The sequence below is a fragment of the Eufriesea mexicana genome, unplaced genomic scaffold (assembly GCF_001483705.2).
Source record: "Eufriesea mexicana isolate 0111107269 unplaced genomic scaffold, ASM148370v2 scaffold265, whole genome shotgun sequence".
NCBI lineage: Eukaryota > Metazoa > Arthropoda > Insecta > Hymenoptera > Apidae > Eufriesea > Eufriesea mexicana.
Genome location: NW_016908444.1, coordinates 1,675,814 through 1,695,633, shown reverse-complemented (window position 1 = coordinate 1,695,633; position 19,820 = coordinate 1,675,814). Strand labels below are relative to the sequence as shown.

At 28.6% G+C, this 19,820-nt stretch overlaps 5 protein-coding genes across 6 annotated transcripts; 4 read left to right on the top strand and 1 right to left on the bottom strand.

Annotated features, from left to right (window-relative positions):
• The first annotated feature begins 96 nt into the window (after positions 1-96).
• Positions 97-5,171, top strand: gry (trafficking protein particle complex subunit 11 gry). The gene is made up of 20 exons (XM_017911532.1): positions 97-285; positions 368-537; positions 604-792; positions 867-1,052; positions 1,117-1,284; positions 1,367-1,571; positions 1,647-1,820; positions 1,911-1,989; positions 2,058-2,112; positions 2,272-2,479; positions 2,551-2,753; positions 2,828-3,133; positions 3,199-3,404; positions 3,471-3,607; positions 3,675-3,887; positions 3,960-4,120; positions 4,182-4,404; positions 4,469-4,577; positions 4,652-4,728; positions 4,859-5,171. Exons 1-20 carry the CDS (start codon positions 97-99, stop codon positions 4,883-4,885), a joined length of 3,285 nt encoding a protein of 1,094 aa, XP_017767021.1. The 3' UTR covers positions 4,886-5,171.
• A 132-nt stretch (positions 5,172-5,303) lies between these two features.
• Positions 5,304-5,812, top strand: LOC108555764 (uncharacterized). Its single transcript, XM_017911558.1, has 2 exons — positions 5,304-5,447; positions 5,629-5,812. Exons 1-2 carry the CDS (start codon positions 5,304-5,306, stop codon positions 5,755-5,757), a joined length of 273 nt encoding a protein of 90 aa, XP_017767047.1. The 3' UTR covers positions 5,758-5,812.
• A 1,938-nt stretch (positions 5,813-7,750) lies between these two features.
• On the bottom strand, positions 7,751-10,331 carry LOC108555744 (probable serine hydrolase). Its single transcript, XM_017911533.1, has 6 exons — positions 10,306-10,331; positions 10,014-10,206; positions 9,886-9,930; positions 9,527-9,762; positions 8,127-8,474; positions 7,751-8,002 (listed from the first exon to the last, which is right to left on the bottom strand). The coding sequence occupies exons 2-6, from the start codon at positions 10,072-10,074 to the stop codon at positions 7,751-7,753; spliced, it is 942 nt and encodes a 313-aa protein (XP_017767022.1). The 5' UTR covers positions 10,075-10,206; positions 10,306-10,331.
• A 1,085-nt stretch (positions 10,332-11,416) lies between these two features.
• Positions 11,417-15,861, top strand: pelo (pelota mRNA surveillance and ribosome rescue factor). Of its 2 annotated transcripts, XM_017911530.1 has the most exons (12): positions 11,417-11,494; positions 11,597-11,776; positions 11,849-12,017; positions 14,018-14,072; positions 14,152-14,244; positions 14,317-14,467; positions 14,531-14,644; positions 14,718-14,858; positions 14,922-15,144; positions 15,209-15,401; positions 15,476-15,582; positions 15,701-15,861. In XM_017911530.1, the coding sequence occupies exons 1-12, from the start codon at positions 11,417-11,419 to the stop codon at positions 15,799-15,801; spliced, it is 1,605 nt and encodes a 534-aa protein (XP_017767019.1). In that variant the 3' UTR covers positions 15,802-15,861. The 2 variants fall into 2 exon arrangements, with proteins under 2 accessions (XP_017767019.1, XP_017767018.1); XM_017911529.1 differs by lacking the exons at positions 11,417-11,494; positions 11,597-11,776; positions 11,849-12,017 and adding an exon at positions 13,492-13,680 and having other exon boundaries at positions 14,004-14,072.
• Positions 15,862-16,044: 183 nt separating this feature from the next.
• On the top strand, positions 16,045-18,557 carry LOC108555734 (pescadillo homolog). Its single transcript, XM_017911517.1, has 8 exons — positions 16,045-16,144; positions 16,306-16,539; positions 16,612-17,119; positions 17,208-17,347; positions 17,441-17,700; positions 17,773-17,960; positions 18,040-18,209; positions 18,291-18,557. Exons 1-8 carry the CDS (start codon positions 16,121-16,123, stop codon positions 18,555-18,557), a joined length of 1,791 nt encoding a protein of 596 aa, XP_017767006.1. The 5' UTR covers positions 16,045-16,120.
• The last annotated feature ends 1,263 nt before the right edge of the window (positions 18,558-19,820 follow it).

Below are 19,820 nucleotides of genomic sequence, written 5' to 3'. Positions count from 1 at the left end.
ATTTATAGATTGGTATATTTTGTATTTTGCAAGTAATATTTGTGATTCATAAGAAAATTATTATATTTCCTTTTTCTTTACAGTGAATTCTTAATTATGTGTGAGTTACCGCCAGAATTAATTACTAAACCATTAGCTCTTATTGGTTTAACCGGTTTAGATATTGCAAATCCTATACACCGCTCTATTTGGGATGCATTTAGTAATAATCGCAGATTGGAAAGTTCTGCCATACAATTTAAATTACTTAATCCTACTCATGAATTTCCTACAGTAAAACCTAAGGTATATTATTTTGTATAATTATAAAATATGACTATTATATATATGATTACTAAATTATTAAAATAGTATTGATATATTTTAGAGAAATTCATATGAATGGTATAGACCCAAAGGAATATTAAAACGTAATTGGATGAATAAATACCTTAATGAAATCCCAGCTGTTGTTGTCGTATTCTATAACTTAGATTGGAATGATCCACAGTGGAATGAAAAAAAGATGGAATGTGCTTCTAGAGTACAATCTCTTAGGTATAAATTATATAAGATAATATTAATATTATTCATTAATGAAAATAATTTTTAATTACTTGCTAGAAATGCTTTGGATGGAAGAACTACAAAAATTGCTGTAGTACTTATACAACAATGTACACAGCCTCCACCGGGTTCTGAAGATGCTATTGCAACTGAACGTGCCACAGCTGTGTGTGGTGCATGTGAATTACCTCCAAAGTTATTATATATTTTACCTCATGGAAATCATTTACTAGGCTATATATCTAGGTAATGAACTAATTAATTTCATGCTTCAATCTCTAATTGTATATTTTAATCATATGTATTTACATGTATTACAGACTGGAAAGTGCATTATATGAATTGGCACAAAACTTTTATCATCATGAATATCGTATTGTCAAAGGGCATAGAGATCAACTTAATAAAACTGTACAAAAAAATGCATACAAGCATCTATTTGTACGCCATCAGTATAAAATGGCATTTTTAAATGAATTAAAACAAGATCAAAGTTTAGCTCAGAAGTAAGTGTAACAAGATTAACAAAAGGTTTTGGGCATAATTAAAAAGTTAAAAATTATTTTATAGGCATTATAGTCAAGCATATAATCATTTATTAGAAATACAAATAACAGACACTAATGTAATGGAAATTGCAACTATTGCTTGTTTTATAAATTACAAGTTATGTAAAATAATGTTCAATGTAAATGCTCCTAAAGATGCTATATCTCAATTTAGACTTCATACTGACAGGTCAGAAATATATGTAATAAATGTGATAATATGAGAAGTACATGATAAGTATTATCACAATAATATTAAATTGGTAGTACAGATTTAAATTATGGGCTGGTCCAAAGGAACTTATATTTGAACATCATGCTTGGATGTGCAGTCAGTTTTCTACATTTGCAGAATTATTTGATGATGCTATTCGACAGGGACTTCCTGCTGTTCAGACTCGGCACCCTGGGTATTATTTTCAATCAGCAGCTCATCATGCAAGTTTAAGACAAGCAGCTTGCAAAGAACTTTGTCAAGTATATAAATTGATATATTTAATATCTATGATACATTTTTATACAAAATTCTTAAATATTATTATATTGTTTTAGAATGTTAATATTTATCCTGAGCCAGATCCATTAGCTGGAGAGGAGAAACTTGAATTCTATGGACAACGACCATGGCGTCCTGGAAAATTGAGTGCAGAACCTGCAGATCCTGTAAAGGAAGCACTTGCTATACAGGCTTTGCAGTATAAGGAAAAATACACAGTTAATCATTCTGTAAGAAATATATCTAATATTTTTATCCTCAAAAGTTTTTATTCATTTAAAACTAGAAATTACTTTAATATGTAACTACTATACTTTCAGAATATAATCATTGATTTACTGGGCAATGCAATCTCACAATTTAAAGTGTATAGATGTCCAAGAATGAGAAGAGTACTAGGTATGATGTATTTAATTAGAAGTTATATAAATTTTCGTTTAATGATATGTATAATAATCGTATTTTAGTCATCCAAATGGCTGAAGAATATTATAATTCTAAGGATTACGGAAATGTTTTAACGTAAGTAGAAACTTAAATATTACTATATTTGCATAAACTAATTGAAGTTACTAAAAAAAAGTTTTGTACTATTCATTAGTCAAAAGATTGACTCTAACATTATTTCCTCTAGACATATTTCATAACTTAACATCAAAATCATAAAATTTGATTGGCCAGATTATTGATGCACATGTTGTGGGAATATCACGGTGAACGGTGGCCCGTCTTAATCACAAATATATTAAAGAATGCCTTGCGTGCGGCATATCTTTCTACACATATTCGAGACTACATCACCTTGGCATTTGAAGCGTTGGGACCATCTACCACATTTTCCGAGGATTACAAAATTGCTGTCTACAGTAACATCATTAATATTCTTCATGTGAGTCATATTTAATTCAATTTCATGCAATTATCTGTAATTAATGAATTAAGCAAAATATGAAATTACAGAAAAAACCACCAACTCCAGAACCTGACTTACCCGATGATGTGAAATATCCCGCAATAGAAAAGTGGGTAATGGAACTTAATCAGTCAGATCCAATTGTTTTTACAATTGATGATAATATGAGTTCATTTATAGAAGTTAAAGCAAGATTTTTACAACCTAAGTATGCTATCAATTCTACAATTAGTGTAGAAGTTATTATTAGGTAATTTTACAAGCTTACATTCTTTCGTACAGTGATAAAATGAAAGTTGTAGCAAACATTTTTATTTTATTCAGGAATTCATATAGTAATAGTGTTGAATTTTCTAAAATATCAGTAACAATCAGTAGTCCAGAGTACAATTCAGAATTCATTGTTGCCGATGCCGAACATAACAATCTTATTTTTCATGGAAAAGAAATGAAAAAATTTGTTTATCAATTTCAAGCTTCGCTACAAAATGATAGTAGCAAAATACGCATTACTACAATTTCATTGTATATGGGCAATGATAAAATTTGTTGTATTATTTTGAGATTTTCTGTTGCGGGGAAAGAAACAAATTTCTTGAGTCGATTATATCCCGAAATACAACAGTTTCGGTACGTTTGAAACAAAATATTTATAGATATTTACAGAAAATTAATTAATTTAATATTTATAATAGTAGAGGAGAGTTTGAAGCAATACAACCACTAGTCACTGCCGAAATAAAACAAGAAGAATCTAGTCTGAGTATAAGTGCTGAATCCAATAATCCAGCACTTTTAGGAGAGTGGCTTCCTATTAGTATATCTATTACTGCTAATGAAAAATTGTCGTCAGCATTTTTAAATGTATCACTTATATCTGATGGAACAAATGAACAGTCAAGTATGTATGTAAATTATTGTAGAAGTACATATTACATATGCTAATTGTAATTTTGTCAAATTGTAGCGGAATTAAGTTTAACAATGAATAACAAACAATCGGTAATATCGATACCAATGGATAATTTGGAAAAAGATTGTGTTACTCATCAAACTGTGTATTTAAGAGCTCACAAAGTTGGTGATCGGGATATTCATATAAAGGTATATACTACGTTTTTATCTATAATTTTTATAAAACACTATAGTAAATATAATTTTATCGTAATAGGTAGAATACTCGAGACCTAAACAAATTAAAGGATCTAAAGAATTAACATATTCGTTGTCAGTTACAAAACCATTTGAAATATCAACATTATTTTATACTACACTTTTTGAACCATTAATGAAAGGTTTCATTAATGAACCATTTATAATAATGCCTCACGTTTCTTGTGTTTCTCCATGGCCTATAAATATTATAAATACCTCCATAGAACTGGTAAAAAATATTTTCATTAGTTATTAGTGTTTTATTTTATATCATGATACTATCTTTCATGTAATTATATAGGGAGATTCAATAGAAAGGGAAAATACAGATGAATCAGTATCTGTTTTAACTGGTATTACACTTTCTGAAAACGAAACAGGTACAGATGCATATTGTTTGATACCAAAAATAGGTGGTGAACAACCTATTAGTACAGGAGTCTACACCATTAAATGGAAACGGTAAATGAAATTACAAATAATTGTAAAATAAATAATTTAATATTAAAATTTACTGTTTTAGTGCAAATGATGATAATGCATTAGAAACCAGCAGTAGTGTTACTTTAGCACCTTTAGGAGTTGAAGATGTAGTGATTGGTTTAGAAGCTAAATTGCCAGCCCATGGTTGGGTTCGTACACCGTTACTCATATCGTATATTATAAAAAATCATTCCGATTATATGATTACGCTACGATTAACAATGGAAGCCAATGATGCCTTTATGTTTGCTGGACATAAACAAGTGAGTTTTCATTTTTAGTTCTAAAAGATTATAATTTGATAATTTAATAATTTATCTCTTTTAGATTGATATTTACATACTTCCAAAAAATAATAAAATAGTTGAATGGATTTTACGACCATTAGTAGCAGGTTTTGTACAACTTCCAACATTATCTTTAACAGTTCCCACTGGTAATAATTTTAATAGTTAGTGTGTGTTTGGTAATTATATCTCAAGTTTAGTTACATTTGTATGTTATATTTAGATGAAGAACGCAAATTAAATAAAGCACGACTTTCGGAAGTAGTGGAACGGTCAATACCGAGTCATATATATATTCTTGTAAGTATTGTAATTATATATATACTTATAAGTATCATAATTATATACATTCTTGTAAGTATCGTAGTTTTATCATCTAGTAAAGATCTAAATTTAAAAATTACGTTACAGTTTGAATATTTTTTTATAGCCAACTTCACAAACTTTAGAAGAATAAATAAAATAACAGATATAGAGGGAATATACTAGAGGAGAAAGGAATTTTGTTCTTTTATCAAAATGTATTATCGAGCCACAGATACATTCTCTATACATTCTTACACATAGGAAAATTTCATACGTAAAATTATAAATATTATCAATCTGTTAAATATAATTTATTTAAGTTACTTCAAAGTGTAATAAACAAAGGTCCCTTATCCTTTAATATGCATTAGGTTCCGTTAACGTACATGTTCATACGGACGTCAATATCGATTGTGTTACCACACGATATTTCTATAGAAACCACGTTTAATAAAATACATTGCGAGTATGTGTACACATGAAATATATTTATCATAATTCGTTTAAAATTAAAAACTATAATAAATGTTTAACAAAATGGTAAATTGTTAATATAAAAATTGTGAATAATGACATCGATAATATCTGATAGTAATCATATACATAATACTCCCTTGGAACAACAACGAAATGAAAAATATTTAGGATTTTTAACGCCTATTTTTCACATCAATTCGGAAGAATCTTTGGCTCGTAATCGAAAATTTTTAAAGGTATGATATTATTATTAAAATTTATTTATCATGCAATAAAAATTAAGAACTGAAATATATTAAAGACACATAATAAAACTTTGCATGTTTAATTTTTTATATTATGTGTTACATAATGAATATTTAGTATAATGAAAAATATTATTATATATGCTAAATTAAAAAAATTATTTAAAAATAGGATCTGGAACTTGCAAAAGCACGTTTGCGAACTTACGCTGCATATACGCCAACTGATCGAGAATTACAACAACGTGCAATGGAATATCGCAAATACCTCCAAAAATATATACAAAATTTCACTTCATAGTAAGTCGATTTCATGTCGAAGACGAAGTATATCCATCCAATTTGATAACTCGAGCCGAACGAACAAACTTTCAAGTGAAAAGTTTGTTGATCGTTGGGATCGATGCATCAAACTGATAATTCGAACGGTAGTATTAAACTGATGAAATAAAAATGTAAACTAAATGTTGTTATAAGAACCTATAGTATCCGGTAACATGTTAAAAATAAAATGTTTTATCACTATAGTTACGTAATTTTATAGAATGAAGAAAATGTATACTTACGCTATGATGATGATCTACTACAATCAATTTTATAATACAAACTAATAGTGTTTATAGGAATATAAAAAGAGAACTCGTAGACAAGTACGAACAGTATTCACCTGTAGGAATGGAATATTCACGTTCATTTTTTACGTGTGACGGCATTATCAACGCTCGTAATTACTGACACGCAGAACGTATATGTACGATAGGATAAGTTCGTTTCAGAAGTTACCTGATAACGACCTAAACCAATAATTCGACAAGAAGCTATATAATACTTCCACGTTAAATTCCATCTATGAGTATAAATATTAGATTTCAATTTTTACAAAAGTATTATGCCATGTTATTATTGTGTATAAAATTTTGTTATAGATTAAATTGAAACGTTTCTGATGATTACCGTTCCCTAAAAAACGTTAGGATATTTTTATTACATTTCAAAATTATTATTTAGACACTGACTATTACTTTAACTTCTGCTTACCTGTTCGTTGATAAGACAAAAATTTTTTACAAATCTATCTCTTAATCGTTCTATATCCAACAAAAATTTAAGAAGAACTGACATATAACAGCTGTGCTGAATAAGGTCTCAATATATAATTTTATATTTCTACGTGGCGTTGCTTCACCAGCTGAGTAAACAAATTGACATTGAGAGTTCTCGGTTTGACCATTGTAGGTAGCCTAAAAACATCTGTATCAATAGCATCTTTATCTCTCGTATATCATTTCTTTTGTAATTTGGTCCGAGTGATAACACGATTCTCAACAACTTCTAAGAGTGTTATAATTAATAATTAGGAAATTACTTTTTATGGGAAAAATGAAATAATAAACTTTTGGGGGTATTTTTTATTGCAACCATTTATTACAATAAATTATAAACAATTTTTTTTTTAAATAAATTACCTTTCCAGGTCGTTTAAGTTCATTTTTTTTAAACTACGAAAAAAAAGTTTATACAAGAAAAAGCGTAATGATAGTATATGTCGTTTTGAGGTCATTTATCGCCGAGCTATGCATAGAAACATAAACCGGTATAACTTTGCTGCGCTGCGTTAACAGAACATTAATGCATTATCGCTGTTGGCTATCAAACGTAATACACGTTGAAAAAATAGTATACTACTAAATACTATAAAAACATCGTTCATTGGCCTTGTAAATAGTAACATTTATTACCTTTTCGATATTTTTAACTTATGACTCATTTTAAACAAACTGAAGAAAGGAGAGTTATAGATTTATTTATATTCAGTAAAGTACTATTGGCACCAAGCATCTTTGGAATGATATTCTTTTCCAAAATTATGATATGTACTTATTTCTTAATTTACTATTTTTTAAAATTGGAAAAATGCGATGCAATGAGAAAATAAATAATTTTCTAATTACTATTTTAAAAAAATAGTATGTTTTCAATAAATAATTTTTTATGTATATTCATACATACATATCAAATATTTCATTGAATTTTTGTACTTTTGATAAATTAACTCCATTAATATAAAGCACAAGTATTGCGAAAATACATGAGATATTGTAATATTGTTTAGTACATTTTCATTGTTTATACATGATGCATACAGTGTGTATACATGTACTAAAATAATTATATATTTAAATTAAATATTTCAGATTCTATATGCAGCTAATGTAGTTTGCATAAGACTAATTTTTACTAATTTAATAACTGTTATTTACTTTCACAGTTTACATCTAAAATTTTTTTTATCATTAAGTAGTTATAAAACTGTTAATTATAGGTGCAATTTTTTCAGGATTATTTAAATGTACATGATGAGTTCCCTCAATTTTGTGGTACTCAAATCTTGCAGCACCTACTTTTATCTGATCTAAAACACTGTCGTAAGATTCAGGGTGATCGAGTTTCATGCCGGGGACAGCACGGATATTAAGATAAGCGCACTTTATCCGAGTTGCATATGCAAGGGCTAGATCCAAGGATATCATACCCAATACAGAAACCTAAATTAATATCAGTATATTAATATTATAATTAATATCAAATCAATATTAATATTCTTAATAGATAATATGATTAATATTTTATATATAAAATAAATTGTGTTCAAACCGCATAAAATTTTACCTTCAACCGCGGGTCACGTGAAAAATAATATTGCTCTGGTTCACTGGAAGGTTTTAAGCCACGTTTCATTAATATTATTGCACCTTCTCTAGTTATAGAACCACTATAAGCATCTTCAACAATGTTAAGAACTTCTTCATAACTATAGGATGGAATACTATCAGGCTTTAGTGACTCATATTTTAAAAATTTATCAATACTATCACCCGTTATAGCAGAACTCTTTGTTATGTCTTTTACGCTAGGGCTTGCAATATCTAAGCTTATCATGAAATCCACTTCATCAGGATAACATGCAGCATATAAAAATGATATTGCTCCTCCCAAGGAATGTCCAAGTAATCTCACCTATGACAATAATGTTTAATTATATATTAAGATATGCAATAACCACAATCCAATATGAGATTATAAATGCTTAATATTGATTAAATTATGTTAATATGCATAATGATACATATTCGTGCACTGTGCATTTTTATTTTTAAAATATATTTTTTACATGGTAAAAATGTGAGTAGTTAGTAAATATTTTCAAAGTTGACTGTTACATTTGTATAACAATAGTTTGTGGCATGATAGATTATACAACAATATTTAATTAAACTACAAATGGAGTGGTAAAATTTAATCCACTCGCTAACCTTCTTCCACTTGAAATATTTGGTAATTCTACGAAGTAGCATAATACCATCCCAGTAAACATAATAGTATTGACTTTTTGGATAATGTGAAGACAAACCATGACCAGGCATATCCAAACAAAGTACTGAAATCTCATCACATAATAAAGGAATCAAAGTGTCAAAACTGCCAGCATTATCTTGACGTCCATGCAGTGCCACTATTGGTTGGATCCCTTTGGGACCCCACCATTTGCCTGCAGGTAAGTGATTACTGTGTCATAATGAAATAGTTATTTAAAATAACGATTCAATTATTTTAAATGTATGAATATGCTAACATACATATCTCTTAAAAAGAAATATTTTTAAATGATAATTTTACTATGAAACAAAGTTGCAGCTGAACAATAAGAATATTTTGTCATCTTGAAGATATATACATGACCTATAGTTATACAACGATACTACATGATTTGTAATATATGATTTAAACCATGAGCATTAATAATTAAGTATGTAAAAAGTCAATATAAGTCTATAACAGTCAACCTTGCTTCAAATAATTTGTATAATTTTAATTTAATGATTATAGAGATAATAATATAATATAACAAGCTTTTTTGTAGCATGACAAAAATAATATTGAAGTATAAGTTTGTATACATTATAATAGAATTAAAAAATGAAATATGATGATTAATTAAACTGAATTTTTATATTAAAAAAATTAAAATTATTTAAAGATCGTTGTATAACTTGTAATTGCTAGCTAACCTTGTTCCAATTGTAATATTTAACAACTCTACGTAGAGTGATAAGTCCATCGCAAAATATATAATAAAATTGTCCGGCAGAAAGATGGCTGGATAAACCATGACCTGGTAAATCTAGAGCTAGAATGGCAACATTTGATGATAATAATGGAATTAATTTATCAAATGTTCCAGCATTATCTTGCCAGCCATGTATAGCCACTATTGGTTGTTGATCCACTGGTCCCCACCATTTGCCTAAATTTATTATTGTTGTACTATGATATTATTTAAATTATATCAGGGCAATAATTAAAGAAAAATTTCTTTATTTATATCTGTAATTATAATTAAAATTTAAAAAATGAAATCTTTACTGACCGCTTAAGTGACCCCATGGTACAGGTATCTGAATTTCTTCCACATCTGAAAATTTTAACACATTATAGTAATGCTTAATTAAAAATCTATGATGTACAAATATATAAACAAATAACATGCTAACTTACTATGTACTTTGTGTCCATTTATGTTTCCAGTAGAAGCACTGACTTTGTTAACTGTACTCATTTGGATAATAATGGAATACAAGAATACTAATAATTGTTCACAATTTGCAACAAATTATTTTGTTATATATGCTCAACGATAAACTCCACCTTCTGTGCAACTTTCGTAAGATATACGAAATTAATATTTGTGCTAAACAATATAAAAATGCCTGTCATTTGTCAAATTAAAGTATATACAGTTATATAAAATCATATCTTAAGATTTAAAATGTCACTTATTATCCTTTACCTATGCTTTTACTGAGTAATTATTTTTATAAAAACTGTATTAATAAAATAAAATTCGTTTAACTATTAACTATATATAAAATCTTTATGATTAGAATTAAAAATTCGGTGACTTTAAACTGTTGTCCATAGATCTTAGATGCCACTAAAATCTTAGATACCACTTTACTCTGAGTTTATATATTAGATAACACTTGATTTAAGATAATTTCAAAAATAGTTAATTGAAATAATAATGTATTGGAAGATGCATGTACAGTCACTCACAAAATTGAGTGTTCACCTAATTGGTAATGAATATAGGCGGGAAATGAATATAAACGTATATATTTAAAAGTAAAAATGCAATATATATTTTATTTGTATATTTTAATGCATAGTTCGTAAAAAAAATTTTAAACAATACGAATGATTTGCTTATATTCGACAAAAAATATAATTATTTTAAACTTGTTTTAATGACACAAAATAAAGCGTACACTTGATAAAACTATTTTACATAAAATTAATATTTCGCTGCGTAACCTTCCGCATCTATAATTTTTTCTAAGCGCTATGACTACAAAGTTTCTAGTTACGAATTTTGAAATATTATTCCGTATGTCTTATATTTTAATTTTGATATTTGCAATATTGTTTATTTTATAATTTTTATAAAATAAGCAATATTGCAGATGCCCGTTTTCATTATTGACATAGATGTATGTTTAATTTTATGAGTAACTGTATATAACAATTTTTGTGACGCTTTTCACTTACGGTATGGCTTATCAATGATTTCATAGATTCATGACAATTTATTATTTCAAAAGAAAGTACAGAATTAAGAAAAAAGACTTAAGGAATTAATATATTAAATAATTCTAGTAATGGTTCGACTAAAAATAAATTTTGCACTTAAATATGTCAACCTTTAAATATATACCAAAAGTAACGTGGCAAATGTGTTTCATTATTATTGTAATTTATAGGTTAATTCGCTTGTAAAATTGTATGACCTAGAAGATCGTTTTTTATTGTATATATTTTATAAAAATATTGAAATTATAATTACAAATTATTTTAGGTTGTTATTTTTTAAAGATTCTTTTTTATCATCTGACATTATTGAAATGGAAAACAAGGAGTATATAATAAAAAATGTGATTCACGCAGGAACAAAAACAATTAATTTTGTGCCTGGAACTAAAGTACGTATATATTTAAATTAGTATTTCAGTTGAATTAAGCATGAATTCTACCTTATGTTAATATATTAATGATTATAATCAGGAACATATTTCAATTTGTAGGTAATTTTTCATTTTAAAACAACAAAATGTGACCCAGAAAAGACATTAATAGATGATAGTAAAACAATGGGAAATCCAATGGAGCTTGTTTTAGGAAAAAAGTTCAAACTCGAAGTATGGGAAGTTATTGTACAAAAAATGGCATTAAATGAAGTGGCTTGTTTTAGAGTTAACAAAAGTGTATGTTTATAATATACTAAAAATATATTATAGTACATAGAACTTATATTTTAACAATATCTATTGTTTCAGCTAGTCACAGCATATCCCTTTGTATCTAAAACTTTAAGAGAAGTTGGAAAGCCACAATCAAAAAAACGTAGTCATCATTGTTGTGGTGTAACTTTGCAAAATGAAGGAATTGGCTATGATGATTTATATGAACTCATTAAGTATCCTCAAGATTTAGAATTTACAATTGGTAATCAGTTTGATATAATATTAACTTTTCTTTATACTTTATGTCTTAATTTTAAATGTTTTCATTTTCTAGAGCTTGTTAAAGTAATTTTGCCAGATGAATATGAAAAAGAATCATGGCAAATGACAGAAGATGAGAAATTAAAAAGTATTCCAAACATAAAAGAAAAAGGAAATTTATTATTTAAAGAAAAAAACTATGATAGTGCATGTGAGATATATGCAAAAGGCATTGGAATATTGGAACAACTTATGCTTGCGTTAGTATGCAGTATATTTATACATTATCATTACATTTCTTATTTCTCTTTTATATATTCGTTATTACCTTATGTAATTGATAGTGAAAAGCCAAATGAAGAAGAATGGTTAGCTTTAAATAATTTAAAAACTCCATTGCTTTTAAATTATGCACAATGTAAATTAATACAAAAGGAGTACTATTCAGTTATTGAACATTGTACTACAGTCCTTAAACATAATCCAGGTTTGTTACTTTGTGTATTGTTTATCATACAGCTATAAGAAACATGTGATTAATACATTTACTATTTCTAGATAATGTAAAAGCATTATATAAAAGAGGTAAAGCCTACATAGGTGCTTGGGATGAAGAAAAAGCTATTAAAGATCTAACAAGAGTAATTGAATTGGAACCTACATTACAAAACACAGTTGAAAAGCAATTACAGGAATTTTCTATAGCTATTAAGAAAAAAAATCAAATAGAAAAGAAAAAATTATCAAATTTATTTAAGTAAATATATATCAAATTATATAAATATATGTAAAAACATTGTACAAAAAATAATTCACAGTATAATTTTAATGTTTTAAAGTTTTAGTTTACCAACTCTTAAATGTGTGTATTTTTCAACAGAAAAAAGTTTTGTGATCACAATAATTAACAATCATTGTTATTTCCAATTAATGTACACATTCACAATATAATATATAAAATATGAATAATGATTGTATAACAAAATAAAAAGAACAAATTGTGATTTAAAGACACCATTTTTGCAACCTTTGCACATCATTCTACACTTTAGACGCGTAATATAGTGACATGTTTTATAATGAATCGATAATGTTGAGAATGACATTAATATGGTAAATAAGCTTTATAAACTACGAAGTGTACATAAAAATGCATTGAGTGATAGATTTATTTTGCACCTCGTCTGTGCTCGTGAAGTTATTTCGGAAATATTGAATATGATTATTACATTATATAATTGAACAATTTATCGATTTACTGGCGCTGTTGTATTTATTGATACTGAATCGATAACGTCACTTGTAATACGAAAATGGCAAGGAAGTCAGGTGACCAACAAAATCGTATAATAAAAAAGAGTATTGCTTGTGAAATCTATCCCATGTTTCGTCTGCGTTTATATCGTATCTGTAATAGGAAAAACTTTGTTGTTCCCAGTTGATAAATAATATTTTTTATTTCATCTTTTAAAATTTTATTTTTACGCCATCTGTAAACGTCTGTTCAGAAATAATTTGTTAATGAAGTCATGAATGTGACTGTTGATCGACAGAAAAGTACCATGTTTGACATATGGCACGATTTATTTTACTTTATTTTAATTAAGCTTAAAACATGGAATGTTTGATTTTTCTAAATATAAATTTGTGCAATTATTCTTAAGGTAATGGCATGATTTACTTACACATTACAAAACTGTTATCTGAACATGATACGAACCTAACCTGTTATACCATTGACTAACTTTAACATGTAAAATGATCTGTAAAAACAATTTGTAAATAAATTTTTCTTGTGTTTTACATTTCTTTTTGTTCTTAATTGTGTAACACATTGAATAAATTTTGAGATATTCTTTACAAGGAAAGGCATGAATTGTATTATCACAAGAGTTATATAAAATTCATCTAAGATGTGTCTTAAAATTCTTTTAAATAAGTTATTTCAGATTGATAGAATATAATATTTTATGTTTAAAATTTCTAGACCTAATAAATGAGAAGAATTATATAAAATGAAGCTTGTATCCAAGAATGTTGATAAAGATGGGAAAGGGTAAGTAAATTATTATTGCTAGTAGTAAAATGTAATAAGATTAAATAACAGAATTTCAAAGAAAAGAAACATTTATTAGGAGCGTATCCCTTGTCCCAGAAAATACAGAAGATATGTGGCATGCATATAATCTTATCACTGAAGGAGATTTTGTTAGTTGTTCTACCATTAGGTAAAAATTTTAATTTTAATTGTGTAATTAAATAAGTCTTGATATTTTATTTAATATAATTATATGATATAGGAAGGTGCAAATGGAATCTGCAACTGGTAGTTCCAATAATTATAGAGTCAGAACTAATCTGACTATATGCGTAGAGGGTATTGATTTTGATACACATGCATGTGTTTTAAGACTGAAAGGTAGAAATGTAGAAGAGAATAGATATGTTAAGGTAACTTAATCTACAATTATCCAAAAAATTATTAAGAATATGATTAATTTATAATTATTTTAGATGGGAGCATATCATACACTGGATGTAGAACAAAATAGAAAATTTAAAATTACTAAAGCTGAGTGGGATTCCATTTCTATGGAAAGAGTTGATACCGCATGTGATCCTACACAGGTAAAATTACAATAACAAGAATAAAGAAAACATTAAGTATTGAAGTCTAATAAAATAAGTTATTTCATTTCAGAATGCAGATGTTGCTGCTGTGGTAATGCAAGAGGGCATAGCACATATTTGCTTAATAACTTCCAATATGACAATAGTCCGTGCAAAAATAGACCAAGTTATTCCTAGGAAGAGGAAAGGAAATGTCTCTCAGCATGAAAAGGTTACATTTCAACTTGTTTTTAGACTAATTTTAACTAAATTTTCTCATTTGATAAATCTTTAGGGTTTGACAAGATTTTATGATAATATAATGCAAGGAATTCTGAGACACATAAATTTTGATATTGTAAAATGTATTATTCTTGCAAGTCCTGGTTTTGTCAAAGATCAGTTTATGGATTACATGATACAACAAGCCATTAAAACAGATATTAAATTAATATTAGAAAATAAAAGCAAATTTTTACTCGTGCATTCTAGTTCTGGTTTCAAACATTCATTGAAAGGTATCTAATTTTTAAAGTTAATAATTATAATGATGTACATTTTATAATTTATTTCTTGTAATAGAGATTTTAGCTGAACCTGCAGTAATTTCGCGAATTTCGGAAACGAAAGCGTCAGGTGAAGTGAAAGCTTTAGAAACATTTTATACAACACTACAGACTGATCCTTCCAGAGCATTCTATGGGAAAAAGCATATTGAAAAAGCTAATGAATCACAAGCTATTGAAACATTACTCATTTCAGATAAATTATTCAGGTACATAGTGAAATAATATTATTTTATGTAATAGATTAAATTCATATATTTACGATTGTAATAATTGTATCCAGATGTCAAGATGTTAGTGTAAGGAAAGAGTATGTTGAATTAGTTGAAAGTGTGAGAGATTCTGGTGGAGATGTAAAAATATTTTCGAGTTTGCATGTTTCAGGCGAACGTAAGTTTTCGAGACAGTTGTCTAAATTTTAAATTCTTCAAATTTTCGTATAATATTTTTAATACTATTATATATAATTAGTTAATTAATTAACTATACATTATAACTTTATATGTAGAATTAGAACAAGTTACTGGAATAGCAGCTATACTACGTTTTCCTATGCCAGAATTAGAAGATGAAAGTGATGGTGAAAGCGATTCAGACGAAGATGATTAAAAAGGTTAAAGAGATACGTCATTGTATAACTTTGTATATGTTTGTGCTGTGCGCAATCAAAAATACAATACAATAAAATATATTAATAATAAAAGTTGCAAATTAATATGATTTTCGTTATTTTTCTATGCTAGTGGTATTTTCAATCTTAAATATTGAAAAATGTTTTATCCCCCATCGTATGGTGGCGCTGTTTTATGTTTCTAAGTTCTTAAGCCTTCTGTTATTTTTTGTTGAGGGGCACGTGGTTCATGTTGTAATTTATTTCTTAAACGTTTATGTTGTTCTACATTTTTATCAGATAAAAGTAAGGTGCAAAATGGTTGTAATAGGAAAAAAGAAGGTATGTATTAAGATTATTTGCAATCTTCATGAAAATCATTTGTACAACTGTAATGTTTTAGGTTATCTTTTGAATAAAATAAAAAATTTGAAGTATACATATTTCTTAATCTTCTGTTTTTATTATTAAAAGAATTATTTTTATTTATATTTTAAATTTAGTATCAGTCTGGAGAAGGAGCACAGTTTATGTCGAGAAAAGCTGCCTTAAAAAAATTGCAGCTCACTTTAGTTGATTTCCGTAGACTATGTATATTAAAAGGTATATATCCAAGAGAACCACGTAATCGTAAAAGGGCACAAAAGGGAGAACCTGGTATCAAAATATTGTATCATAAGAAAGATATTCAATTTTTGATGCATGAACCAATAATATGGAAACTGAGAGATTTTAAGGTATGTTAAATTAATCAAGCGCTATACTATAAATCAGAGACTAAATATTGAAAAAAATGGTATTTTTTTTAGGTATTTAATAGGAAAGTTGGCAGAGCAAGAGCCTTGAGAGAATTTTCAGAGATGAAGAGATATTTAAATAATCATCCTACTTTGAAACTAGATCATATTGTTAAAGAACGTTACCCAACATTTATCGATGCACTTAGGGACTTGGATGATTGTTTGACTTTATGTTTCTTATTCAGTACCTTTCCATCACTTCATCATATACCCAGAGATCAGTCAGTACTGTGTAGGAGATTGACAATTGAATTTTTACATGTTATAATTGCTGCTAAAGCTTTGCGCAAAGTTTTTGTTTCTATCAAGGGATATTATTACCAAGCAGAAATTAAAGGACAAACAATAACTTGGATTGTACCACATCATTTCAGTTTTGAGCCTCAAACAAAGAATGATGTAGACTTTAAAATCATGTCTGTATTTGTAGAATTCTACATTGTGATGTTAGGTTTTGTTAATTATAGACTTTATCATACTCTTAATTTGTATTATCCTCCACAACTTACCAGTAGTGGTAAGATGATTTTTCTAAAACATTTTAACATAAATAATAGATTTTATTTTGGTACAATATACAATATAAATAAATATTCAATATGCAGATAACAGCGAAAAGATACTTGTGGATGAAGAGGTATATGTATCAGAAAGAGTAGCTGCATTGAATGTACCATTGGTAAATCTGGATCCTTCATTACAAAATGTAGAAGACGAAGAATTAGAGATGGATGAATTTGCAAATGTATGATCAAATTAAATTAATACTTCATTTAAATATATATATTTATATATGTATATATTAATATATATATTAATATATGACTGCTTATGTTAGGAAGGCGATGCAACAAAATTGGAAGAGGCTAGGATAGAAGTAGAAAAAGTTAAAAAGTTGAAAAAACTTTTTAAAGGTTTAAAAGTTTTTTTAAATAGGGAAGTACCGAGGGAGCCTCTAGTTTTTATTTTACGTTGTTTCGGAGCTGAAGTGTCTTGGGATAAATTACTCTTTGTTGGAGCAACATTTGACGAAAATGATGAAACAATAACACATCATATAGTGGACCGACCTAGTTTGACAAAACAGTATATTTCTAGGTATTGTACAGGAATCCTTTTTTTTGTTATAAAGCTTTTAATCAACATTATAATTATGTAATATTTTCATAGATATTATGTACAGCCACAGTGGATTTTCGATTCAGTGAATGCTAGAGAACTATTGCCTGTAGAAAAATACTTCATTGGTTGTGTACTTCCGCCACATCTATCGCCATTCTCGGATAGCCACCATGATCAGATATACATTCCACCGGAAGAGCATGCTCTTATGGATTCTGAATTTAGGCTTAACGATGGTACATATCCGTATTTTATGCAAATAACAATTATCGTAAACAATAAATAGTGAAAAATGAATTTTTTTTTATTTATTAGAAGAAGATTCCGGCGAAGAAGCAGAGGAGAACGAAGATGAAGAAAAAGAAGATGAGGTAAAGGAGAGAGTTTCAGAAGACGAAACTGAAGAGAGTAAAGAATCATCTGATATGAATAAGGCGGATACAACGATGAATGAGAAAGAACAGCAACGAGATCGATTAAGAAAGGTTGGTAATCTTCAAAAACACATATTTTTGTGATATCTTTTATTTTAATATTTATATATTTTTCTATATATCTACTTATAGAAAATGAAAGTTAAAACTGGAGAAGTAACGAAGGAAGATCCATTTGAGAAGAAACGACAGGAGAGGCAAGAGTATCGACTACGAGAACGAATGATAAAAAAGAAACATCGCAACTTATACAGGAGCATGATGGAAGGACGCAAGCAAAGAGCCAAGGAAGTATGGCTTCTTCGTAAGAAGAGACGGTTGCACGACGCTACTGAGAAACAAAAACGTAAAGAGGAACGTAAAGAGAAAAAGCTAAAATCGCTGAATAAAAATGAATAAAAAGAAAAAGCTAGTAATATAAATTTAATATTTCATCTACCCTGGTTGTACATACTCGATAATCGTAAACTTGAACTACTATACCATATCATATTTTTTATATTATATTATCCTTCTCCTCCTTTTTTATGTTGTACCTAAATGATTTCGTTTGTAAATTTGCGGCGATTCGACAGGAAAACGCAATGACTTTCTCGATAATCGTGGGTACAGTTATGCGTAATGGAGAGATGAATATAATCCAGTCCTCCCACTTACCGGAAGCCCACGCATGCGACGATCCTGGTCCCTACTTTTCCACCGAAGGACTTTGAAGGCCATCACTTTGACTACCCACGCTAGCCTACGCAATCCCGAGCACCGTATATGTGTGTACATGCTTATGAAAGTTATTCCTCGCGATGGCCCTCTCGGCTCGATGTTCACGTACAAAAAATTCTGCACGTTCGACATTGCTCCATTAATAGCATTACCCGAAAGGTCGTACATTGATCTCGAACAGTTCGATCGTGAGTCCACACGGTGTTACAGGTTCGTTTTCGGTCATTCGATCGTTAATGCGTCTTTGATTACTTCCGTGACTTTCGCTAGACGAATTAACATTGAAGGACGAATCCATTTAGCAGCGAATAAATTACCGTCGATGCATCCGGTCACTTTGCGTACTATGTTCGTGAGTCACCTTGAATCGAACATTGGAATCGCGAGAACGAGATATCCATGGGCGGGCTATATTTGTGACTTTGTAACTTCGCGATTCTCTTTTTGACATAGTTATGCGAGGAGAAACTTGGAGTATTCGTGGGCGATGTTTGAATTTGGCTTAAAGATTTTTGCTTAACGATCACGCCGTCTCAATCATAAAAGCAAAAGTGTACATCAAATATCTCATGCAGCGAAAGTGTACGTCTCGTTATTCGCTGGTTTTGTGCACGTTGGATATCACGTTTTATCAATCTATCATCGGTACAATTTTAATTCTCATTCAATGCACGAACCTATCTATTTGCAATGCCGATTGACAACGATGCTGTAACGATGTCAATCGTGCTAGTAAATCGTCCAAAGAACAAAGCAACGTTCTAGTACACCAGTATCGAAGGCGATGGAAAATTATGGGAAATTAAGCGAGAGGGAGTAAAACGTAACCGTTTCTACGTAAATCGGCTCGAACTCGAGTAACTTGTTTCCTTTCGACAAATCATTTCCCGCTCAAACGATCGACAGATCGCCGTGTCTTACATAAAAAACCGCCAGTTCCGT